The sequence below is a fragment of the Trichoderma breve genome, chromosome 2 (genome assembly GCF_028502605.1).
Source record: "Trichoderma breve strain T069 chromosome 2, whole genome shotgun sequence".
In the NCBI taxonomy this organism is placed as follows: Eukaryota; Fungi; Ascomycota; class Sordariomycetes; order Hypocreales; family Hypocreaceae; genus Trichoderma; species Trichoderma breve.
In genome coordinates, this window is record NC_079233.1 from 1,131,785 (window position 1) to 1,156,579 (window position 24,795).

General features: G+C 51.1%; 7 protein-coding genes across 7 annotated transcripts; 4 read left to right on the forward strand and 3 right to left on the reverse strand.

The window, feature by feature from the left end:
- Positions 1-452: 452 nt before the first annotated feature.
- Positions 453-2,300, forward strand: T069G_02608 (NDT80 / phoG like DNA-binding family domain-containing protein; the record flags this gene model as incomplete). The annotated part of the gene is made up of 4 exons (XM_056169818.1): positions 453-592; positions 724-1,639; positions 1,744-2,111; positions 2,183-2,300. The coding sequence occupies 4 exons, from the start codon at positions 453-455 to the stop codon at positions 2,298-2,300; spliced, it is 1,542 nt and encodes a 513-aa protein (XP_056030710.1).
- A 2,970-nt stretch (positions 2,301-5,270) lies between these two features.
- Positions 5,271-6,472, reverse strand: T069G_02609 (glucosamine-6-phosphate isomerases/6-phosphogluconolactonase domain-containing protein; the record flags this gene model as incomplete). Its single annotated transcript, XM_056169819.1, has 3 exons — positions 5,271-5,585; positions 5,648-6,226; positions 6,293-6,472. 3 exons carry the CDS (start codon positions 6,470-6,472, stop codon positions 5,271-5,273), a joined length of 1,074 nt encoding a protein of 357 aa, XP_056030711.1.
- A 4,792-nt stretch (positions 6,473-11,264) lies between these two features.
- On the forward strand, positions 11,265-12,989 carry T069G_02610 (hexokinase domain-containing protein; the record flags this gene model as incomplete). Its single annotated transcript, XM_056169820.1, has 3 exons — positions 11,265-11,842; positions 11,903-12,475; positions 12,545-12,989. The coding sequence occupies 3 exons, from the start codon at positions 11,265-11,267 to the stop codon at positions 12,987-12,989; spliced, it is 1,596 nt and encodes a 531-aa protein (XP_056030712.1).
- A 1,082-nt stretch (positions 12,990-14,071) lies between these two features.
- T069G_02611 (regulator of ty1 transposition protein) lies at positions 14,072-16,784 on the forward strand (the record flags this gene model as incomplete). The annotated part of the gene is made up of 3 exons (XM_056169821.1): positions 14,072-14,155; positions 14,233-16,083; positions 16,170-16,784. The coding sequence occupies 3 exons, from the start codon at positions 14,072-14,074 to the stop codon at positions 16,782-16,784; spliced, it is 2,550 nt and encodes an 849-aa protein (XP_056030713.1).
- A 205-nt stretch (positions 16,785-16,989) lies between these two features.
- On the reverse strand, positions 16,990-17,692 carry T069G_02612 (ESCRT-II complex subunit domain-containing protein; the record flags this gene model as incomplete). Its single annotated transcript, XM_056169822.1, has 2 exons — positions 16,990-17,102; positions 17,182-17,692. The coding sequence occupies 2 exons, from the start codon at positions 17,690-17,692 to the stop codon at positions 16,990-16,992; spliced, it is 624 nt and encodes a 207-aa protein (XP_056030714.1).
- A 701-nt stretch (positions 17,693-18,393) lies between these two features.
- T069G_02613 (uncharacterized protein) lies at positions 18,394-19,166 on the forward strand (the record flags this gene model as incomplete). The annotated part of the gene is made up of 2 exons (XM_056169823.1): positions 18,394-18,541; positions 18,622-19,166. The coding sequence occupies 2 exons, from the start codon at positions 18,394-18,396 to the stop codon at positions 19,164-19,166; spliced, it is 693 nt and encodes a 230-aa protein (XP_056030715.1).
- A 1,456-nt stretch (positions 19,167-20,622) lies between these two features.
- T069G_02614 (helix-loop-helix DNA-binding domain-containing protein) lies at positions 20,623-23,707 on the reverse strand (the record flags this gene model as incomplete). Its single annotated transcript, XM_056169824.1, has 4 exons — positions 20,623-22,323; positions 22,414-22,806; positions 22,886-23,272; positions 23,354-23,707. The coding sequence occupies 4 exons, from the start codon at positions 23,705-23,707 to the stop codon at positions 20,623-20,625; spliced, it is 2,835 nt and encodes a 944-aa protein (XP_056030716.1).
- Positions 23,708-24,795: the final 1,088 nt, after the last annotated feature.

Sequence of the window (24,795 nt, forward strand, 5' to 3'; positions counted from 1 at the left end):
TTGAATTTTCATTTGAATGCCTGCGCGCGAGCGAGAGCCAGAGCCTGAGCCAAAGCCAAAAGCGACCCCCCCAGCCCAGCGCGGTACAAGTGCGGGTTACCTTGTACTGTACGGTACTGTCCTGTACTTGTAGTGGTTGCGCCTCAGCGCCTCCAGCGGACGCAAGGCTCTGGGACCCCCCCGAAGCAACGTCCGGTTCGGTCCTATCGCTGCTGTCCCGTGCCTGGAAACTCCATCGTCTCCCCATCTTCATTTGCACTGCTTCTCCAGAACCTGCTGCGAACCGGCGTCATCATCGCTGCTGCGAACCGGAAAACCCTCGACCTCGACCTTTGCTCACCTTTCTTCTCCTCGCATCCTCTTCCTCCTGTGCCTTTTGCTTTTTGTCTCTGTCTCGCTACCCTCCCAGCGGCTCTGCGACTCGATGCGTAGGTGCTGGGCTGGATGATGCCATGGCTGCCTTCAACTCCATGCCGGCCATGCCTGCTGCCCCTACGGCGCCCAACGATGCGATGGGGATGAATCACGGTCCGCCTCCGCCCATGGGAATGGATTCCTTTGATCCCGAACTTAACTTTCACGAGTCTCTACTGTACGTTGAACCCTTTTAGCTGTCATTTTTCCTTGGGCGTAGCCGGGAACCGCTCTACAAGCCGTTCTCACCTAAGCCCATTTCCCCCCTCCCCCTTGAATTTTGCCACTGACTCTCAGCAACGCATGTAGCGACGGCAGCGCGCTGGCACCTCTACCGTTTACGCCTTCGTACGAGTTCGACAACTTCGTCACCACCTTTGAAGATCCCTTTTCTTATTCGTCTCGCCCGTTCGAGCCCATCACCAACCAGGATGCCGCGAATGACGAGGCATCTCCCCAGGAGCTGGACAACAAGCTTCTGGGCTTCTCTGACCCGATCATGCATGCGACCATAGTGGATGAGGCGGGAGCGTTTGCCGATCTGAACATGACGGCGGAGCTATACGGCATGTTCTTCGTTGCCGAGGATGTGTTTGGCGGGGAGAATACAGGCCGTCCGCTGGAGTTGACGTGCTATCGTCGGAACCTGTGGCAATGCTCAGGGCAAATTACCTTGCCTCGAGCCGTGAACAACGTTATAGATGAGCAGGGGCGCCAGACAGCCATTACGGAGCTATATGCGTCCATCACGGGCTTAGAATCGATTGAGGGGAAAGCCGCTGAAATCATCACAATACCGTGGAAAGGCGCAAATCCTCAATTAGAAGAGGCCAAGATCGCGTCCGCTCCTCCCAATTTGACTCTTGATCTAAGCATTGGCCGAGAGATTGATGCCAACAGAGTCTCTCTGCCCGTCTCCTGGAAGAGACTGCAGTTCAAGCACGCCACCGCTAACAACGGCCGGCGGAAGGGATTGCAGCAGCATTATGTAGTCCAGATCAATTTGCTGGGCAAGACGAAGTCGGGAGAGATTATCAAAATCGCCGAGGTTCAATCCGGCCCGGTCATTGTTCGAGGGCGAAGCCCGCGGAACTTTGACAGTAGAAAGGACGTGCACCTCACCAGTGACAAGAAGCTAGAGAGGAGAAACACAAACAGCACGGACAATCCCACTCCCAAGGCGGAGAGAGACAATTTGCTGGCTTCCCTGCCAAGATACCCATCTGTAAGTGGCAGTTCCCTCAGCACGCCCCTGGCCCTGGCTGGAGGTGTGCTGTTCATACATGGGGTTCTATTTTCAGCATCAGGATACTAACATGACATGCCCAGTCGAATGGAAATGAATGGACTACTCCTCAGGCTGCACCACAGCCCAGCCAGAGTCCGCACCCAGCGAAGCGCATGGCTCTATCTCCTACAGTCTCGCTTCCACCGGTCCCGGCATGGACGACAGAAAACCCCACGGGCAAAGGCCCTCCACCGAACCATCGAAATTCCTTCTCACGGCCGCCCAATCCCACGGTCCCCATCACCCTTTCACTATCAGAGGACGAAAAGAGCCCCAACAGATCAAGTGCTGAGCTGCAGAGCCCACAGCTATCCAAAGCCTACCCAGCGAATGGCCAAAACGCCAGCAACAGCCCGGCTGAGGAAGCAGATCCTCTCTACGAATACTTTCCTCTTAGTGTTGATGACTGGTAAGATGAGACAACTACAAACATTGCCATTTTACGATTTTGGAATCAGGAGACTAACTCTATAATTGTAGGATGCCACCAGTCGATGCTGTATATAGGCCGCACATAGTCCACCACACCATTGCGCCGCCAGAATTCAAGGCTCAGCAGATAGGCCGAAAGGTCAAGCGCTACTTCACCGCCGATTAGAGATCGATGCCCGGTGTCATATCGCACTCGCCAGAACGCAGTGCTACCATTTACGGCGAATTTTGCAACGGGGACATGTTTTTAACGAAATCACGAAGGCTCCATCCCGACGGATCGCAGCATTTCATTGTATCATAGTGCAGAATCTTTCTTCCTACCTTGTCGTTGGGGAGCCCGTGTATTCAAGGGATATTTTTTTGTTTTTAAAGTCGCGGGCTATTTTTCATTATGCGACGACATGACTGGGACACAGCAGGGATATATATACCCAGGGGCTCTTTCTGGTTCTTGTGTTTTTTGTTTTCTTTCGTTTTTTTATCCCCGTTGGTATTTTTCTTTTATTCGAATCGTAGGGGGGGTGGATAGTATGAGTGCAAGGACCAAGAGAAAAAAAAATGTAAATCATTCGTTAAACATTACGGTGTCGATTTCTTGGTGGTCCATAAAAGAGATATGATGTGCCTGTTTGTTATATCTGGGTAGTCGAGTTAGTCCGTCTCGCTTCAAGAACATCTGTAACCGCTTTTTGAAGATTTGGCGTGTTCAATTCTTCATGGAATCATCAGGGGGATTGATATCGTCTTGATGAATTACCCAAAGATGAATTTTGCGTGATCCTCGATCACATATATCCGAGTATGTAGGTAGGTAGCCCTTATTAAGCATGAGGAAATAGAAAGAAATGGTAAAGCAAAGGGAGTTCCGGATGAGGAGGCTTTAGATCAAGTGACAACAAATTTCTTGATCACACCATTAACGCAGCGATCACACCAGAAGTGAAATGAAAAGAACAAGATTCAGAAGCAAGGGAAAAAGAAGGAAAATACGAAAATAAAACATGAATCGCGTACAAGCACGCTCACATGCGATGAAACGTAGCCGTCGATCCAATTTTTTCTCTCTCTTTCTTAATTCCCATGTCTAGGACCCCTAAGGTTCCCGCTTTTAGCTGGCAGCATCTCGGGCGTGCATTGCATCGGACACTTTTTTACTTTTTGTCCCGTGGTAAGTTTTTTTTCCTTTCAGGTGATAGTATAAATTCGAAATCGGGAGATGGTATGGCATGATGTATGTAGGCGAATTGCTCGATGGCAGCGTAGCACTCGTTTAGGCTTCAATCGTTCAGGTTGTTATTGTCTCGGCCGATATACGGCACAGCGAGCGTGATATGCCTTGTATCGTTGTATTGCAGATGATGCTTACCTTACCACCTTTGTGGACGCGTTTCCGGCTCGTTGGATGCTACTCTAGCAGTGCCACCTAAGTTGCAATTGTCAGATGCTAGAGTCGTATCGACAGATTTTTCAAGGTTCATCTCCAGAGAGACAATAAGAAAACTCTTTTTTTTTTTTTTTTTGGAGTTTGTTTCTCATCGAGTGGTTCAAGTTGCAGTTGTATTCAGTCGCCAAATAGTGTGATCATCATCTCGCTTCGGATGGACGGCAAGCATAGGCAGAGTATCCACATTTCGCATCATACGTGTGCCAGTTTCGGTCCGGTTATGTACGTATGCCGAGCTTTAAATGTAAATTCTATTAGCTATGAGAAACAGAAAATAGGACATCTGATGAAGAATTAATGAATGAGATGGGATGAGAGAGGAATGGGCAAGTAACGTAGCAGTTCTTATGAGACATCACTCGGAGGAGACTGTTCCAGGCTTTTGATGCAAAAAAGAGAAGAAGACAGATTCAGGGTAAATCACGACATTTGGATATCCATTCGAGTGATGACAGCTGGAACTCCCCTTCTCGGACTGTAAAGAAGAGAAAGCCATCATTGGCAACGAGCGTCATCTTGACCAAAGGCTCCGAGAAGAAAAGGGGAAAGGCAACAATCCACAGGCAAACGAAATCCTAGCAATCCACGTTACGCATTTCGTATTCCAAACCAGCCCACGTGGATCAAAGAAGCTCTGCAATACCATCCCCACGATGCAAAATGAAACAAGAAGAAACCAAGTCTGAAAAACGCAACAGCATACAAAACAATCTTAAAACCTGCCAGCAATCAACAAGACCTCAAATCACATCCCTCCCCACGCATCCCGAATAAGACAAAGCCTCCCCAATGGTCCCCCACGCATCATCCCAAGTAAACACCGTAAAATGGGGGTCCCCAAGCACACATCCCATCCCCATCCCATCGCCAGCTCTCCCTCTTTCACCAACAGTAGTCCCATCGGCCACACAAAATAAGCTTGTATTAACTCATCCCTCCATGTCCCCTTCCCCCAAACTTTCGGGAACACCCCTGCTGTCCCCCCAAATAACATACCCAAGAAAAACCAGCAAATCGGAATCCCAAGCGTAGCCTGGACGGTACAGTAGAAAAAAAGAGGATACCAAGGGGGGGGCGGGAATGTCATCTTTTCCCAGCGATGGGAAATCGGCTTCAGCTAGTTTTGGGACTATTGGTGATGGGAGGGGGGGTGTCTGTGTCTAGACTGGATTTGCCTAAACGGGGCACTTTGATTGCCTTTTAACCGCTGTCTTTTTTTGGTTATCAAACGACGACGACGGGCTTTGATTCGGATTGGATTTGATTGAAAGTACCTTGGAAGTACCATTGGTTTGAGTACACGATCATGTATGACGTGCATGTCTCGGCTGTCAGACTTGATGTTGAGCATGCGTGCGTGATGCGTGCCACCCTAGAGCTCAATGACGATAATTGTCTTAACACATCTTAACACACGCTTACAGAAGAAAAGCACAAGGTAACATGATGGAAGGATAATCCGTTGACAGATAGTCAACTGTCAATGCCTGATGAGTCTTTTGGTATGTTTTAATCTTTTTACTAACCCTTTTTTGTATTTCTGTGTTGTGGTATATATATACATCATTCCAAGGCTCCTATTCAAAAACCCAAAAGCGTCCAAGATCCTACGTGTGAATAACGAGAGAATAATAAAGCGAGAGCCAACCAATTCTAAAACTCCATGATTTCGTGTTCCTTTTTTGCCGTCTAAGCAGTAATGGCATTCTGCTGAACAGCCTGCTGCTCAGGGTTAGGGGTCAGCCTGTCGGTGAGGTGGGGCTCAGGGATGCGGGAGGCCATGCGGTCCGGGACCAGGTCCGGCGACACGGAGCGGATGGGGTACTCAGTGGCCGGAGTGGCCCGGAGAAGACGGGAGGTGGTAGGCTGAGGAGCGTGGATGGTAGGGGAGGAGACCTCTTCCACCTTGGTCTGGGGGATGGGACCATTGCCAGTGCGGACCTTGGACGGCAGGATCTGCTCGAACCCGGCGTCCATGGCCACCTTTTCAATGCTCTTGAAGTACTATACAATCCTTGAGTCAGCCTATGTTTGTAGATACAAGATGAGACGAGAGAACTTCTTACCTTGACAGTCTTGACCTTGAGCTCGGCAGTGGCATCCTCATCAACCACAATCATGGGGTGAGGGTGAAGCTGCAAGCTGGACAGGGTCCACATGTGGTTAACACCCTCCTCAATGCACTTCTGCAGAGCAAGCGACTTGCGCTGGCCCAGGATGATGACGACAACCTCGCGGGCCTCGAGGACGGTCTGAACACCGACGGTCAAGGCCATGCGGGGCACCTTGCTGATGTCGTTGTCAAAGAAGCGGGAGTTGGCCAGGATGGTGTCATAGGCCAGAGTCTTGACACGGGTACGACTGGCCAAGCTGGAGCCAGGCTCGTTGAAGGCAATGTGGCCGTCCTCACCAATACCGGCGAGGAACAGGTCAATGCCGCCAGCTCTCTTAATAGCATCCTCGTAGGCGACGCACTCGGCTTCCAGGCTCGGTGCGTTGCCGTTGAGAATGTGGACGTTGGAGGGGTGGATGTTTACATGGGAGAAGAAGTTCTTCCACATAAAGGTGTGGTAAGACTCGGAGTGGTCGCGGGGGATGCCCACGTACTCATCCATGTTGAAGGTGATGACATTTTCAAATGAGACCTAGCATGATTCATTTATTTTAGCTACTTGGGGTTCAAGAAGCTTGAGATGCTGCATGTTGCTTACCAGGCCGGCCTTGTACTTCTCAACCAAGATCTTGTACACGCCTAGAGGGCTGGAGCCAGTGGGCAGGCCGAGGACAAAGGGATTCTCGGCAGTGGGGTGGAAGGTGTTGATACGGTCGATGATGTAGTTTGCGACATAGGCGCTGGCGCCGTTGGCATCGTCACGAATAATCAAACGCATGGTGTTTGACTGGAAGAAGGGAAGAGGACTAGTGTGGGGGGAGAGAGATAAAAGATGTGTGAGTGTTATGAGGGGGAGAATGGATATACAGGCTCTCCGGGGAAGTCGGAGTAAGAGGAGATTTGAAGCTGCTCTTGGGGCCGAGTATCAGGAAGAGGATAAGAAGATGCTTGGACTCGTTTAGATTAGAGAGGAAGAAAAGAAGAAACTTTTTCTAAAGAAAAGAGGGAGGGCAGGACTACGGCTCCCATGGCTTAAGAGAGCCCAGTTTGTATGGAGGGGAGGAGGGGCGGCCCTTCAAAGTGAGCGACATGCAACTCTGCCAAAAGCCGCCCCAGGTTCCTGAATCGGAAGAGCGCTTAACGACACACTTGACACAAAAGTAAGTCATCGCTGGGTACCTATGGGTAACGGCCATTGGCGACACATGGGCAAATACAGCAGAGTTACAGCCCAACGACTGGAACGGAGACTGCGGGAAGAGCGTCTGGGGGCGTGTTTCTGCCACTCGAGGTGACGGGCTTGTACTGCACTAACATCGAAAGTCGCAGCGGCAAACTAGCACGCTTTGGAGGTGCCATGTGAGCGGCGCTGGGAATGTTAGTGGGCCGGCGATTGAATGATGTTCGGTTTGGGTGTGCGAGAAAAAAAAAAAATTGGTTCGATGGAACGTCACTGCATGCTTCCATCGGTTGCGCGCCACTTTGGGTCCCCGTAACTGATGGACGTTGGTGGTGGGGAGGGTTTCAATTCTTCTTTTGTCTAAGACAGCCCGGCTCCGTTCGAGTTTCCTTACGGCCGCCCGGTATATCCAGTTGCTTTGCCGTGCTCCGTATTCGATACTATACCGTAACCATCGCTAGGACCACAACACAGCGATAGTGCCTCCAATGCGAGTTGTTGCATCGCGGCATTGCAAACGGGGCAACCCTTTTTTCGTGACGTCTATAACGGGCAATCCAGCTCGCGCCCGTTTGCCGCTAGGGCAGCCAATCATGAGGCTCGCCCGACTCGACATTTTGATCATCTAAAACAGCTCCCCTTGTAGACTAATAGTGGTAGATGGAGCAGAGCCGTTCCATGTCTCATTACTCCGGCCGGTGGATTTTCCCATCGCTCAAAGGTCTCATCAATAGTGGCAACTGCCGGATCGGTGGTACGTGACAGAGGATTGACTGACTACCTGCCTATCCATAACAGCAGCACAGGAGTACAACGTTTGAGGTTTAGTTGTTCACGATGGATCGAATCAGGTGAAGAAGAGTCTCCTTCGGCCAGTTATGAGCGGGGCCGTGTATGTTGCCTGCTAAACGATGTTCGATGCCGCCTTGTTCAATGTTGCTGCTGGCCGTCTCGTGGCTTCAACGTTCCCAGAGATGCTAAGCCCAATCAACAACCCCCTGGCATGTCGAGATTCAACACTGGCCACTCATTCACGACTGTGACCCCAGGCCGTCGTGCGACTCGTCTCCTGTTTGCAAACTCTTACTCCATCGTGATGCGAGTATTGTCTCATGTCATCTCGTCTCATCGTCCTGATGCTGTCATGTATCCACGCCGAGACATCGAGGCAACATTGATATCCGCAACGGGCACCGTAACACAGGAAGTTTGGCGAAGTGGCTTTTCGTTATACGAAGCACGGTGCAGGTAGTACCATCGAGATTTGTATGCATCTCTTTGCGACGCTGGCCGGGTTCCAGATCCATGCCATGCCAGAGTCAGATGCCTTCTCAGCTGGTGACTTGTTGTTAGCCGAGACTGGCTTGCAATATTACTCGCGTTTGCACAGGCAAAAAGAGCGTCATGTTTCGTTCAGGCATTACGGCTCGAGTAAGCGCTTCCATGGACGAGGGTTAGACGATCTTATGAATGCACAGATGGCTTCGGATACAAGATACCGCCGATGCTACGCTGCTCCGTCCGGAATGCATACTAATCTAGTAGGAGGAAAGGTGATGCACATGCTTATCCGGGCGATCTAATGTCGAAATGCTACAAGTTCAACCACGGCCGTTAGATGAGGTTGCACCTGATATCAAATTATCCTATCAGGTGCAGCTCGCTATCTACAATCTCTGCATTAACCCAGTACCCAGGGCTGGCTTGGCCCTGCGAGGACGATATAGGAAGGCGACTGCAGCCGAGGCAGGATTAAAGTTGGGATTGGGAGGACGAGTGTTTCGAGATCGAGGCTTAGCGTTTGTGCTATATGCGATTACCACTTTCTCTTGCTGGACGCATAAGGGACAACCTTGCGGTCACGAGGGTGCATGGATGGACGCATGCCTACAGGCACTCCTTGTTCAATGTACGAGTACAGCATAGTAGCTTTCATGTTCCCATCAATCTTATCGCCGGCCGCAAAGCTCACCCCACGAGAATGCATACGCACACCTCTAGCTCTGCCCAGGTCCTCGACGAAGCTGAGCTCACCGGAACCAACAGTAACAGTAACAGTACCAGAGAGCATCGTAGCTATGTAGCTTCTTGGCAGACGGAGCGCCCCCAAAGAAGGACCCCTAAATGGGGGCAAATGGCAGCGAGGGAGAGAGACATAGGCAGCGCTGAGTGAGTTGGAGCAATGTTGGAGACGATTGAATTGGAGAGACATGGGGGTGCACACCTTGAGTTCTATTGGCGGCTGGGGCGTTCTGCGCCACAGGGAGATTTTTATGGCTGCATGTACTCCGTACTATCGAACGAATTGCCCCCGTAACAGGACGATGGGGCGGCTCTTGGGAGACTGACAGGCCCGGAAATCACTATTGATTGAAATGGAACAAGTAAGGTTGAAAATGACATGAAATGGATGCGGTGGATCATGGCTTCGATTGCAGGCTGTGCGGAGCTGTGGCTGGTGGGCTGTACCCGCCACTAATGGATTAATGGATTGATGGCCCGCAGCTCACATTGATTGCATTGGATCCAATTTGACTAGGTGATCAACATTGATTGATTAAGCTGACTGGCTGATTGATTGGGCTGATTGATTGATTGATTCTTCAGTTGAGTTGCACCATGTACATGGACACTTCCGCTGAGCCGCCAATATGTGTATCAATTTCGCAGGTTCCCTGTACCTGTACCTGTACTCCGTACTTTGCTCCGCGCCGTTGCATCTCTGCAATTTCAGGCCATCAGCACGCCTCCAAATCGCCGGACCCAATGGCAAAATTTCCCGGCCAGCTGGGCCAGCCCCCCCTGTCCATCCCGCGCCTAGTCGCCGTCAAAACCTCCACGCTACCAACACTCCACCGCAACGTTACAACACCACAAACCTCTTTCACTTTCTGCTCGACTCGACTGCCAACAGTCTACGAGTACACTATCCTTTTGCGTTGCCTCTTTGTCTTGCCTGCCTCACCTTGCCTTGCCCATCCCATGCAGCGCCACTCCCTCTTGCTCTCCACCCGCTAACGGCTCCCCCCTTGGCCGGCCCCCTGGAATGGAAGCGTCGCCCGCACCCAGAAGCCCTCCTTTTACCAAGGTTGATCTCGTCGAACGTCCCTTTCCCTTTGGGCCGTCTCCATTGTCGCATGCGCTGCTGTGCCAAATACGGGCAAGTATGGAGTACACGCGCCACTGGACTGTTGACTTGCTTCGTATTGCTGCTGTCTTGCGAGTGAGCGCGTGCCCTGCGATAATTATTGCTTCCAGACAGAAAGCCCCGATGTGACCCCCATCCCGCCCATTGACTTTCTCCCCCTTTGCTCGCCCTTTCGCAGCATACGAGAACTGTCTGTACTGTACAGCTACGACTACTTGTACAAGTACCTGATCTTCTGCCAGTGCGTGTCCACTGAAGCCAGCCATTGATCGGCTCCACCGTGCCGTGCGACGTTATTTTGGCTTCCATTGTCTGGTCCGGCGAACAAGCTCTCGGCAGTCTGCATACGAGAAAAGCTCCATCTAGCTCAAGATCGCCTTGTCGTCGCGCAAGCACGGGGCATGCCCTGTAACCTTTCGAGGCACACGCCTTCTGCTGACTGACCTGCCACCATACCTGTACATTACATTACATTGGATTGGCAAGGCCCGTTAGCTGGTTACCTTTCTGTCGCTCACCTTGTTGTGGCCATCCGGACGCTGCCATTCGCCGGCCCTCCGCATATCCATCCGACAACTCAAGGGAGACCTACCACCTATACGGACTACTCCGTGCCCAACCCTCGACCTGGCTGGACGACCGCATCTCTTTTTTCCCCATGCGACCCTCTCTCGACCCTCTTTCTTCTCCCCATTGCCAGCTGTGAGGTGGCCGTTGCCCGAGATTGCATCAGCACGGGGCAGGTTCCATTCCACTTCCCCTTCCATCGCTTCTTCTACTACCTAGTAGTTCTCTCCCTCGCCGCCTTCTGTTGGTCCACAGCCTTCTGTTGTTGTTGCTGTTGCCGCTGCTGCTACAGATCCATCAGTCCCGCGCCTCCGAGTCGTGCCTGTCGATCGGGTCCCAAGCCTGACCTCGTGTTTGGACGCCTTGTCTTGCATTTACCAAGCAAAGATACGGGCGACGTCGCTTTCCCCCCTTGTTGGCGTGGCAGAGTACGGACCGGCTTTGTACCTCTCGATTGTTCGGCGCTTCTTTTGCCGCGATCACACCTCCACCATCACCCTCGTTACTTTCTGGCTGGTGACCTTTTGCTTATACCACATCCTTGATGCCCTACAGTCTCCATACTTTCTTATATCAGCCTCATCTCGCCCTAACCTCATCCGACTATCTTGTTCCTTTCGCCTCTTTTCTCCTTTGCCTTGCCCATTCACGCTAGGTCCTTAATATCTTTCAGCAATGTCACAGTTCCGGAAAGCATTCATGGCCGCCGTCGTCAAAAGCTTGCTTCGAGGCAAGTCCCTGATACAGGCCATCTTGTCCTTTTGGTTATCGAGCAATAAGAAGAGCAAGGAAACAGACGGTCAGAAGAAGACTCTCCAGCAGTTCCTAAAGGATGCCGAGGCCGCACTGGTCGGTCCCATCAGCGGTGATGGCCTGCAGGAGATTTCGATGAACTTGAAGAAGCAGATCCTGGAGGGGCTCAACGCGGATTTGCAGTGCATGCTTCCTTCATACAGCCACCAACTACCATCAGGTTCCGAACGTGGACAATACTTGGCCTTGGACGTGGGAGGATCGACACTAAGAGTTGCCTTGGTGGAACTGCGAGGACGTGGGACAGAATCTGGAAGCGCTACTGAGATTGTGAGCATCCAAAACTACAAAATCACCAAGGAGGTCAAGGATCTGGAGGGAATAGCCTTTTTCGAGTGGATGGCTGCGCGTATTACCGAAACGATCCAAGGCACGCTCAACAGACAACACAGCGCCGAGGATCCCCTGCCTCTTTCTTTGGCGTGGAGTTTCCCCATCGAGTGAGTCCTTTTGTTCCCTTTTTGGATCGATTTGTGCCTAAAACTGACATTTTCAAAAAGCCAAACTTCGCTTGGTGGTGGCAGACTTGCAGCGATGGGTAAAGGCTTTTTGGCCGATATTGGCCTCGTTGGACAAGATCTAGGAGACATCGTCAAGACTGCCTGCAAGAACCAAAATCTTCACGTCGAGCTCAAGACCATTCTGAACGACTCAAGTGCCTGCTTGCTGTCACGAGCGTACTCTCACTCGTCGACACGATTTGGCCTCATCTTGGGTACCGGTGTCAACATCGCTGCCTATCTGCCCGTCTCAGCTATTGGCCGAGTGAAATTCGGCGAGCGGCCAGCCGGCTGGTTCGATGAAGCGTCTCACGTCATCGTCAACACAGAGCTCGGCATGTTTGGATCCAAGATCTTGCCCCTGACTCGATGGGACAAGCAGCTTCTCAAGGAGCACCCCAGACCCGACTTTCAGCCCTTGGAGTACATGACTAGCGGCATGTACCTTGGCGAGATTGTCCGGTTGGCCTTGGTGGAGGCCATTCAGACGACTGGTCTTCTGGGCGGTATCGTCCCGCCTGCTTTGACTGAGCTTTATTCTCTCGGCACCGAAGTCATCTCCTTAATAGAGGGGTAAGTCGCCTTTGCGTTGGATTGATGATTTGTCAGCCTGTAGCAAAACTAACATGTTTGCCCATCTAGTGACACCACTACGGACCTATCACAGGCCATCAGCATCTTTACTGAAAAGTACCCTTCAACTCACACTCCCAGCGTTGTTGACATGAGCGCCATCAAGGCCATTGCATCATTCGTTTCTGTGCGTTCAAGCGCATTGATTGCCTCCGCTGTCTACGCCCTCTGGGATATTCGCCTGGAAGGTGATGAAAAGTTTCTGTCAACCCTTTCTGAATCCTCCCCCCTTCGATCCAAGGTTGAAGACGACATCAAGATGGAAAAGACTACCGTTGCGTTCAATGGCAGTGTCATTGAGCACTACCCCGGCTACTTGGCTAGTTGCCAACGATACATCAATGAGTTGATGGAAGGCAACGCATCCGGCCTGCCAAAGTTCATTGAGCTTGTTTCCGCCAAGGAGAGCTCATTGACAGGAGCTGCCGTCGCATTGGCGTGCGTGGACTCATGAGAAGAAGAATAAAACCAACAAAAACCGAAAACCAAACATTCTTTTTCGAGCTTGTCTAAGAGAAAGTGCGTGTGTGTGCGTGCGTGCGTACGTGTGTACGCAAAGACATGATACCTGGGATGATGTGTTATGTTTACTGGGATATACGGGGTATGCGAAGGTGATGCATACGTAGAGGCGCCGGTTTCAGCATTGCTTCTTTCTTATCTGGCGCCACTGCCGGGGTTTTCTTTTATTTTTTGTTTTTTTTCACTACACACTCTTATTCACTGTTTTCCTTTCTCAGTTGTATGTTTTTGATTCCTTGTAATTTCTGCTTCTGTTCTTTTATTTATTCTTTGTGGGCGATGGTTATAGTCTGGAGCATTTGACGGTACGCTGCTGCAAAGAGCGAATGTTGCGTCATGTAGATTCAAACAGCAACAACATGTATATATTGCATTGCAAGTCCTGGATCAAAAGAAAAGCATTACATTACAATCTTGACCACTATGTCGGTGACTGCCATTGTTTAAAAAAATAAATTAATGAAGGTGAGGTATTATCAAGTCCCATTTGGAGAGATGTTGACAATGGCACTGCCCTCGTATCTTTGCAAGTCTGGCGGTTGGCTCTTGGTGAACAGTGACGTTGGGCCTATAAAAAGTAACATGTCTTCAATGTTGTTTGATGTGCCCCCCGCGTCCCCAATACTATTTTGAGAAGCTGTTGATGGGCGTGTAAAGTGGATGCTCTGTGGGCTGGCGCGCCAAAGTAACGATACGACTCTCAGGGTCCCTCTTAGCCCGCATTTTGCGTAAAGTGCAAAGTACCGTGTACCCCGTCAAAGTCATGTGACAGCCTGCCTACTTCGCGTAAAGAGGCTAAGGAGCGCGTCTGGCCACAAACAAAGGCAAGGCGCCAAGGATAAGGCGTCGGGCTACGTCAATCTTTCACGATCATCTTTTTTTTCCTCCTTACTCTCTTTTGTTAGATAATAGCTTGTGCAAACCTTGTATAGTAGCTCTTTGCTGCTTCTATCAGCCACAGAAAAAAGAGAGAGTCGACTTTTGTTCTTGGAGATACCGCCGCAGTTTCGCAACATGGCTGATGCTGAGGGCATCTTCAGCGAATGCTTCATCGCATTCGTTCCCAGCGCGCAGCTGGCTCCGAAACTGATCAGCAGTGTACGTGTGCTACCTGTGGTCTCTACGACAAACTTGTATTCTTGTTTCGTTTCGCATCTAATCTTCGTCATTGACAGCTCTCGACTATTCTAACGGAGAATGGCGCCACAACAGTCGAATATCGACGCGATGGATCCATACCAATTGACCGAGTCACGCACATCGTCTCCAACACGATTGACTTCCCGCAGTACATCGATTCCCAGGCGTACATGATTCCGGTTGTGAACACGCACTGGATCACCATTTCAATATCTCGGCGGAAGCAAGCGCAGGTACGGCCGTTTTCGCCCGATCCCCGCATGATCTTCTCCGAGGTCGTTGTTACGTGCGCGGATCTGCCGCAGATGGACAAGGAGAGCATCTTGGGGGCGACCATGGCGCTGGGAGGACAGGAGTCGAAGGATGTGGGCAGGTTGACCACACACGTCTGCGCGCTGTCCATGGACCATCCTAAGGTTGTGGTTGCGATGGGGAAGGGCTGGAAGGGCAAGGTGGTTTTGCCGCACTGGTTCGATGATTGCTTCAAGTTGGGAAAGAGGATCGACGAGGGTCCCTACCTTCTCCCTGACCCCGAAATCTTGAAAAAGGACCCCGATGAAGAGCTCGACATTCCGTCAAACAACAACTTGGTCGGCGCATCATCAGCAAACCCTGAGTTTATATCTTTGTCCGACGGAAACTCGGCCAGACCACCCGTTACCGTTTTCCAGGACAAGCTCATCCTGCTCGGTTCCGACCTAAAGATAACACCCCGCCTCGAGAAGGCTTTGAAGGATATCATCGTGTATGGTGGTGGTCGGTTGGTGGAGGATGTGGAAGAGTGCACTACCTTGATTTGCCAGTACCGAGACGGCGAGCAGTACGTGAAAGCCTCTCAGGCTTGCAAGGAAGTTGGCAACTTGTCCTGGCTCTATTTCCTCATTGTTCACAACGACTGGACTTCACCCCTGCGTCGCTTACTTCATTACCCCATCCCCAGGAATGGCATCCCAGGGTTCAAGGATATGCGCATCACCGTATCCAACTACGGTGGCGAGGCCCGCATCTATCTCGAGAATCTCATCAAGGCTTGCGGCGCCGAATTCACCAAGACTATGAAAGCGGATAACACCCATCTCATTACTGCTCGCAACTCTAGTGAAAAGTGCAAAGCTGCTCCTGAGTGGGGGATCACGGTGGTGAATCATCTCTGGGTTGAAGAATGCTACGCCAAATGCGAAATCCAGCCTGTCAACATTAAAAAGTACAACCATTTCCCTCCTCGAACAAATCTGGGCGAAATCATCGGACAGACCTCTTTCAACGAGTCTCGGCTGAGAGATTTGTTTTACCCCGGAGGCGAGGAGAGCATGTCCCCGAGAGCAAAGAGAAAGAGAAAGATTTTGGAGGCTGCTGAAGACAATGCGTACTCACACGGTCCTGCGGAGGGCGTGGTGATTGGCGAGGTAGCGCACGGAGGGGACTCAGACACAACCATGCAGGAAGACAACAGCGAGGAGGATAGCATTCCGTCAGCTGCTGCTGCAAAGAAGGGTCGGCGTACTACGCAACAAGTTACGCCAGTAAGATCCCGGCCTGGCAAGGAAAACGTGACGCCTGTTGCCAATTCCACCGGTGGACGTAGTGCCAAAGCAAAGGCCATGAACGTGCTCTCAACAATCGCTTCGGATATTGCGCTCTATGAAAAGGAGAAGAAGAGAAATACCAAACCAGGAACTCCATTTGGTGGCAAGCGAGCCGCAGAGCTGGTAGAAAAGGAGAAGGCTGAGAGTGCGAAAAAATCAACGAGCCATAAAGATGACGCAGATGACGAAGACCGCCCGGCAAAGAAATCGCGGCCGTCTCTACCTGGTGTCGAAATGCGCGTTATCCTAACGGGATTTACGAGATGGGTGGGCAACCAGAACAAGGAAGATCAAGATCGGGTGAGTTGCAACTGTTTTCCTCCTTTTGTTTCTTCAATTCCCTTGCCCCAGCCGATGAAGGCGCATTACTAACAGCATATCTACAGAGAAAACTCCGCGATCTCGGTATTCAAATTGTCCTAGAGGGTCAACCTTGTGACTACCTAGCCGCACCACATGTTGTGAGGACGGTCAAATTCCTGTGTGCCCTGGCCCGCGGCCCTACCGTCATATCTTCTACCTTTATCGAGAAAGTTCTCGAGACTGGCAAGCTTCAGGACGTGGACGACTTTATCCTCAAAGACTCCGAAGCCGAATCCAAGTACGACATTGACCTCGAGAGGTCCGTCAGCAGGGCCAAGGCTCATCGCGGCAAACTCCTTCGAGGCATTCCCATCTTCTGCACCGACAAGATCAAGAATGGACCCAACAGCTATCGCCTTATAGCAGAAGCCAACGGTGCCATGTTCATGATTTATCGTGCACGTAGTGGATCGAACATCAAGCCAACCACTGCAGAGCAAGACAACTTTGCGCCTCCTGAGCCGGTCTATCTTCTTAGCGGTTCCACCCCGGAGGAGAAGCAGCTGTGGCCACGCTTCAAGGACATGGCGGAAAAGGGCCACATGGAGCCGCGGGTGGTATCGCCTGACTGGCTTCTCGATGTAGCAATGGCACAGCAAGTACGATTTGACAAGAAGTTTCTGCTCGATACAGAATAGGACATGTATTTACGTTGAGGCAGTGATGACATCTTTGGATGATATAAGTATATGACGGAGTTTTTGGAAGGGTGGATTGCGGATTCATGGTTGGTGTTGGGAGGACAGTTAATAATAGCCTTGCTGGGGATGGGAGGACGGTATGTCCGGCTGCGGTTTGTAGCCTGTTGCTCTGTGCTTCTTCTAAGTTAGGCAATCCCCTATTTTAGAAGAATTTGACACCGAGAGAGTCTTCGGAGCCGAAGATTTGAGCTTTGCCCCGTTTGACCAAGATATTCAATGCCTTCATGAGCACTTGGTTGTCCATGCCATGGAACTCTGTCATGTCTTGATTAGCATAGGCCAGACTAGAGCGACATGATTTGATGCGAGAAGATCTCTCTTGGTTGAAACTTACCTGTTCCTCTGGTGTTTTCTCCCTCTGTCAGCTCATACACAGTCAAAACGCTTCCCTTTTGCGCCGTCTCTTCCACAAAAGCCTCAACAAGAGCCGCCCACTCCTCCGGTTTCCGCCAATACAAAAACACGACATCGCCGCCAGCAGCAGCAGAAGACGAGGTGTCAGCGGCGCCATTGCTTTCGCCGGGCCGGAGGAACTCTGCGCGGCCGTCCTTGCGCATGAAGTCGAGGACCTCGCGGATGTCGGGCGGAGACAGGCGACGATCGATGCCACGGTTGAAGAAGAGGTCCGACTCTGCGGCGGCGGAGATGGTTATGCGGAAGAGGCGGTGGTGGCGGGCGTAGGCGAGGATGAGGGCGGACCATTTTGTGAGCTGGGCGTGGTGGATGGTGATGTTTGTTTGGCGGGTGAAGAAGGCGGGGAAGAAGTATTCGCGGGGGAAGGGGAATGAGGGGGATGAGGATTGTGGTTGAGGTTGAGGAGGTGGTGATGTTGTTGTGGTGGCCATTTTGAATGAGTGTTGGATGAGATGAGAGATGAGGGGTGAGGTTGTGAGGATGAGTATGAAGGTGTGAGTGAGTGAGATGTGTGTGGTTGGTGGTGTTTGTATGAGGGATTGGACAAGGGACTTGAACTATAAGGCGGGATGACGTTGTGCCACGTGCTGGGAGCTGCCAGGTACATGTAAGGTGCTTACCCTGGAGCGGGAATGAGAGCGACGGAATTGGGGAGACGATGAGGAGAGAGGCAAGCTTCAGGAGTGCCGATATAGAAGAAGAAGAGCAAGAAGTTTATTTTCATGTCTTTTATATTCAATTTATCTTCATTTGAATCAAATTTGTTTGACACGAAAGCACGTCGGGGATGCTAGCTGGGAGTAATGATGGATGACACTGCACTCTTGTATGCCGTTTGCTTGCTAACCCCCCGATTGTAGTTTCTGTGCTGAGACTTTGGGGTTGCCATGTTAATGTTGTTTACAAATGTAAACTATAAGCGAGTTAAATTTCCATGAATGCGTCAATACTGTCACTGGCTCAACAGCTCCTGCCTCTATGCAAGTTCCATTTACTCCCCTTTCCATCACGCGAGAACTGCCAACATCAAGCGCTCTACCAACACTCTACACCAGCAACATTCGTTACCATTCTTCAAGTATCACTCTGAATCCTATAAACAATATATTACAAACCCATAGTCATCCATGCAATGGAGAATCCTCGCGGTCTAACCACACCACCCAAATCACGCGGTTCGAATGGACCAAGCAAACCAGCGGAACTAAATGAACAAAACGAACTTGAGTCTGAAATACTTCAAGCAGACGCGCCTAAACCAGATGATAAGCGTGATGGAGGTAAGTTTGACTTGGACATGTTTGTACTGGAGGATTATGCGCGGGAAGAGTTTTGAAGCAGACACTTTCGGGTTATTGAGGTTTGAAGGATAACAATTTCGAAGCAGCTGCTGAAACTGGAGCGAACGACGCACAAGCAAACGACATACAAGTGAACGACACAGAAGCGAATGACTCAGATTCATCATTTGAGGACCCCGACATTCGATCTCGACGACCTGACGTATATAATGGAGGCGTATCCAATTCAGCATACAACCCATACGTACATTCCGGCCAAATTATGAGAACCGCACGTCACGGACCAGACGGACGTCCCCTGTTCGCGTGGGTAACCCGGCTATATGAGCGCAGAAGCATGATATACTATCCCCGAAGCCTCTTTACGGGAAGACGTGGAGTGAAGAGAGGGATGGTCACCGAACAGGTTTCTAACACTATAAAGCTAAACGGCGGCTTTTTCAGCAAGACCCTCAGAACCAAGACGCAGCCCTACTATGACGAGAGGGAAATCTATTTCGTTCAGGAGCAAACGATGTGCTCGTACTGGAGACGGAATCGTGTCGGAACTACTCCCCCTCCCGATGTTGTTCGTAGAGTCAAAATACCAGCCCTGCCAATGTGACGTGTACGGACGGGACGTATACATGTTCAATGGGGTTTTTGGAACAGGGTAATTATGCTCAGACTTGGGATTGGAATTCTTCTGTTTGGTATAGTTGTGTTTGCTGGAAGCGTTTGGCATTACGCAGCGTGAATACCTGGGTGCTAGACGCCTGAATCTTTTGGGGGAGGCTGTTCAAGAGACAGTGGGCCTCGGAGTACAAGACTTTGGCTATGTTAGAGCTCATGAACCCCCTTGGCTATTCGTTACTTTACAAGTAGATCAGTAGCGTTTTTATATAGCGATGAGTAAAAGATATACTCTCTCCAATATGTCCCCTGTTGACCGCACCACTTAGAGGCCTCAATTACAAGTAATCGGAACACTAATATCACTCCTGAGATTATGAAGTGTAAGCTTTAAGAAGGTCAACGCTTCAATGACTGCAGCTGATGTGTATTAGCGTGATATCTACCTACTAGTAGCTCTTAGAATATCCGCCAGTATAACTACCCATCTTCCTCAGGTGACAAGTATTGTGCTAGGAAATAACCCAGGCACCTAAGATATGAGTTGCTGCCCGACATCCAAAAAGGGACACTAAACAGTCAGCCACCCTTAATCAAAACCCCCATCACAAAACGACCAGAAATCGTATCACATCCGATCGGATCTACCCGTGAAAACGAAACACCCACAATCCCACGGCACCACCATTACATCAAGATCAGCTAATCGACAAGAATCTCCCGATAAACCAGAAATGCCGCACAAAAGCCAGTTATTACTCCTTTACTCCGTTGAACGTATACACTCGCGTATTCACAGTAAAGTAATGAATGAGATAATCACAGTAATAAATGAGACTCATTGAAAATTGAACCAAAACTTCTTTTTTTAACTCAGGAATGTCCCTTATCCTGTCTTTCATGAGTGCCTAAATATAAATGAGGCCCTAACACTACGCCCCGCCAGGTATCGAACCGCAGTAACAAAGGAAAACGATAAGATAAAGAAAAGGGGGGCGAGGAAGAATAATACTAATGAAATAGAGGAAAAAACAAAGCAAAAAGTCCCAAATAGCTCAGATAGATGATAAACACGCGTCCCTGCCATGAAAATACAGTAGTAGTTGGTTTCCCTAATCGCCCCTCCCAAATTTCCCTCTAAAATAATTTTTTTTGTCCTGCCTTGTTGTTGCATGATAAGTCGTAATGAGGCTAGTTGACTCCTGATACAGATTCTTTCTTATATACACATACATCTCCCAGGTATGAGGGGCCGTCGTTTCTTGTCTGAAAAGAATAGTCGTCCTCCATAAAACACCTGTTTGCCCAGAAAAGCAGGAAACCGGGGGAGGAAAAATTAGGAAAAAAAAGCAATGACAAAAAGCCAAGTGAAGTGGAGTATCGTAAAAGCAGATTTCGAAATGCAGTTGCGCATAGTCTTCATTCTCTCTTCTCCTCCTCATTAAGAATCATCGAAATCCTTCGTCGTCTGTCATGCTGTCGTAGCCTGTATCTACCTCCATGCCCACTATCCTCTTTGTAATGCCCAGGCATTTATTGATGACTTTTTCCTGAAGGTCGGGAGATACACCGCAATTTAGTGCCAGTTCGCTACCCATCCAAAGACGCAATATCGCGGCTAGTCTTTCCACCAGGGGTGCAAAGTTGTTTGTAGTATCTTTATGGGCTAGGATTTGCTCCAAAACTTCCATGACCGACGTAAAGCTCAACAGCGTCATTCGCGTTTTTGTTGTCAAGTCAATCACCTTTTCGATCGAGGTGCGGACATATTGTTTCGTGCTGGCAGACTCTCCACCCAGTCGCTTGAGGTGAGCTGTAGCAACCGCGCAGCGAAGGCAAAGCTGAAGGTCGGGATCGGCAACCTCTGATTGAAGAGGAGTCGGTGCCAGGCCGGTATAAGGATTCGGTTCGGAACAAGTTAGTGCCATGGGGTCCATCAGGCCGTTGCTACCAGTATCGACCCGAAGAACCTGAACAGCAGCAGCAATGTTGTCTCCGCGGGATTTGTAGGAGAGGACAGAACGAGCTAAGATTGCCCGTGCTCGAGCATTTGAGCCCAGTGGTGCGACTTTGACGGCCAGGTTCATTACTTCGTCTTCCGACGCCTCTTCATCACCGTACAATGTTGTTGTCAAAACGTCGTGTACCTTGGCTGTTGACCACCAGGCGGCGAGAGCATCCATCGGGGACCCAATCGACGTATCATCCACTACCGAGTCCATGCCATCAATTGGGGCCGAGTTGTGTGTTGTTTCCATGTTAAAAGCCAGATTGTGGGCTCGTTGAATAACGGTGGCGGTGAGAACGGCATCACACTCCTGTTCGACCAAGGTAGCCAGGTGATCTGGTAAGACGTATCCTGCTCGCTGCATCTCCAAGATCTCGTCTTCTTGTAGGCCACTGATTAGTCTGTTATTTAGATCACGAGCTGCGTTCCACTGCCGTTGTGCAACCTTGGTAGCGAAGAAGTTGACCAAACCTAGCTGATACCACTTCTGGCTCAAGTCCCACAAAAGGACTCGAACGTGGAGTGCTTTGAGCATCAGACCGCTGGGGGTATTGGGCACGGTGCCAGACGCCAACAGCGTCAGGATGAGGCGGCTCATGCAAATCTCCGCATCTCCTCCGGTAAGCTGTGCGTCGAGGGCCGTAGCCCAGGCACGGACTCGGGCCACTTCTTGTTCAGGAGTCAACCCGGTCAACAGTTGATAGGCGTGGACACCAAAGACGTTGCGTACGCTAAGCTTGAGCGTCTTGAGCATCAGAGCAGCCGCTTCGAGGAAGAAGTTGTGATGAGGCACCCAAACAGTTTGGATGGCAGTCTCCCAAGCGCGGCGACGGACACTAATGGGAGAAGCCAGTGAAGGGGCGGGATGTAGATCAGTGGATTGCTGCTTCTTGGGCTTTCGGTCCATTGCCGAGAACAGCGAAGGGATGAAAACCCACAAAACAAGGCCGAAAAGAAGCATAAACTTAATGGAAATGTCGGCTTGATACCCTGCCAACCCTACATTGAAATGAGATGGCATATGCCTGAGAAGCTGCACGGGCAGAGCAAACAGTCCGCGGCCCTGAGGCTCTTCATTGCTCGTTTCCTCTTCTCGAACCGCTTCCAATATCATCAGGCCGGCGAGCGAGCCCACCATCAGCTTACCAAAGTAGGGGCTTGCGCTCCATCCGGGTTGGCCCTGTTGCTGCTGTTGCTGCTGCTGCATCGGCCGAATCTGTTGTTGACCAACCACGGTCGGGTTGGACCGAAATAGCTGCTGGGGGACGGGATATGGCTGGCCGGGCATCTGGGAGAGGATTCGTTTCATATCCTCTGGGACATCAATCATCCCATTGGGCATTCCGCTAGATTCTTGGCCTTGAGCGTCCAGCGGGGATTGTGACATTTGAGACTGCTGTTGTTGCTGTTGCTGTTGCTGCTGTGATTGTTGCTGCGACTGGCCATCTTGGGGATACTGTATTGGTGTGGGCTGCTGCATTGGAGGCATAGAGCCGTTCATAGCTCCAGCCATGAACAGCTTCTCAAAGGCGGCGATTCTCTGGTGCATGGCGCTGTTTTCATCCAGTAATCGGTTATTCCTCTTCTCCAGGTGTCGTATATATTCAGTCGCTTTACTCAAAACCTGCATCATTAGTTAGCCATTGAGGACATGACGCCCCTTGATTCTTTGTTTTTCATCAAATCTCGAGTGGGATTCCTACAGTCGCTTTGTTGAGCTTGTGTGCGGGTGTAAGACCGTGTAATTCCTCACGGTCCTCGGTTGTGTCCTCTCCCCTGGCGCTCTTACTCATGATGCGCAGGCTGGGGACGCTGTCTCTCAAGGCAGCAATCTTGTCGTTAATGTTGGTCCGGTAGCGCTTCTCAATCATGTTGTGAGCCGTCTTCTTGATGGGCTTACCGCCCTCCTCGAGAAGATCGTCATCGTCCAGATCGTCGGCAGGAATCTTACGCTTCCTGGAATCCCTTTGAGAGCCGCCAGAGACGTCTGGCGACGAGGCAGCTCCAGTCTTGGCCGACTCAGGGCTGGAGGCGCTCTTGGGAGAGCCGTACTGAAGATGAGGGGGCATGGCAATGTTTCGCAGCTGTTCCTGCAGAGCAGGACTCAGGGCAGTGACAGATCGAAGAGAGGGTTTGGACACCGGTAGGGGGCCCCGCTTGGTGGCCGCTACGCCGGGGAGGAAGACTGACGCAGGGTCGATGTTGGGTAGGCCAAAGGCGACAGAGTCGGGTTGCTGCTGCTGTTGCTGCTGCTGCTGTCGCGGGTCAAAAGTTGGGGCTGGCCAGGACGGGGACACGTATCCTGGCTGGGCTGAAGAGAGGGTGGTGTTGCTGCTAATGTCGTACGAGTTGGCCTGAGGTGAGGCGTCTAGAGGCCAGACTCCAGCGTCAAGGAAGGCAGCCGAGGGATCGCCGCCGTAGTTGGGAGCATCTGAGATTCCATCGAGAGACACGGGGCCACCGCCTATGAAGCCGAAGCTTGGGTCGTCAAACCCAAGCCCGTTGGTGCCATCCTCATCAGCCATGGGAGGGGATTGGCGGCTGCAAAGACCGGGGGAAGCTCGCGGATCAGCTCATGCAGCGACAGCCGGGCTGGCAGAGAACGAGAATGGAAAGACTGAGACCAGGCGGGAGTGCGTCAGGGCCTAGGGGGGAAAGTGACTCGATAGTTGGCAGAGAATCGCGCGGTCGACGGGCCAGGTGGACTGAGTGGTGCAGAAGCTGTGGACGCTCTCACCAAAGGATAGCACGATGAGATCAGCTGTTTTTTTCTCCTGCTTCCCTGGCGGGTGGACAGCTTAAAGCGGGATCTGCTGAGACAGACGCCCAGTGGGAGCTTGCCGAGGGTGTGGGATGGCCAGGGATGGCTGCGCGCAGGCGAGACGACGGATTTTTTCCTTTCTTTGACGGCCAACTAGCAAGCGCGTGCTACAGACCGAGAGACATACGAAAAGGGCTGGTACTTGGATCTCCGTAGCGGCAAGGAGAAGAGAAACTTGGAAGGAAAAAAGCTGAGAGATGACGATGGCTGGATCAGACAGGGGGCGGGTTTAGCCCAGCTGGGAATTCTCTTTTTTCGCCTCTTTCCCTTTTTTTCCCTTGCTTTTTCTCTCTTGTTGTCCCGTTTTCCCTTTTTGCTCGAGCTGGCTTGGTATTCCCTGGTTATTCTCTTCCAATCCAATACCAAGGCTCAGGCTGTCGGGATGGGGTTGGGCGGGATTGCACGGGCTTGGGCTAGGCTCGCCTGAGTACAGCACCGTACGAGTATGGATGGATCGATGGATCGTCGGGACAATGGCAGATCGATGGGATTGATTGCTCTCTTGGCTGGACTCGGGCGCCGAGTGTTGGGAGCGTCTGGCTTGGGCCACGGCAATGCGGTACGGACAGCCGGAAAACTGAAAAAGAGGTGCAAGATGAGACAGGCAATGCACGACAGGAACATCGTACGATCCGGAGCCGATATCAGGCGAGGCTACGCCGCAACGAGCAAGGGAAAAAGCTAAAAGGTGAAAAGGCCTACCCGAGAAGCCCCCACCTGCCTAGCTGCCAACCCGCTGAGGTTTTGTTTTGCCTCTCTACCTAGTACTGCTCTTCTGCGGAACTGTATGTA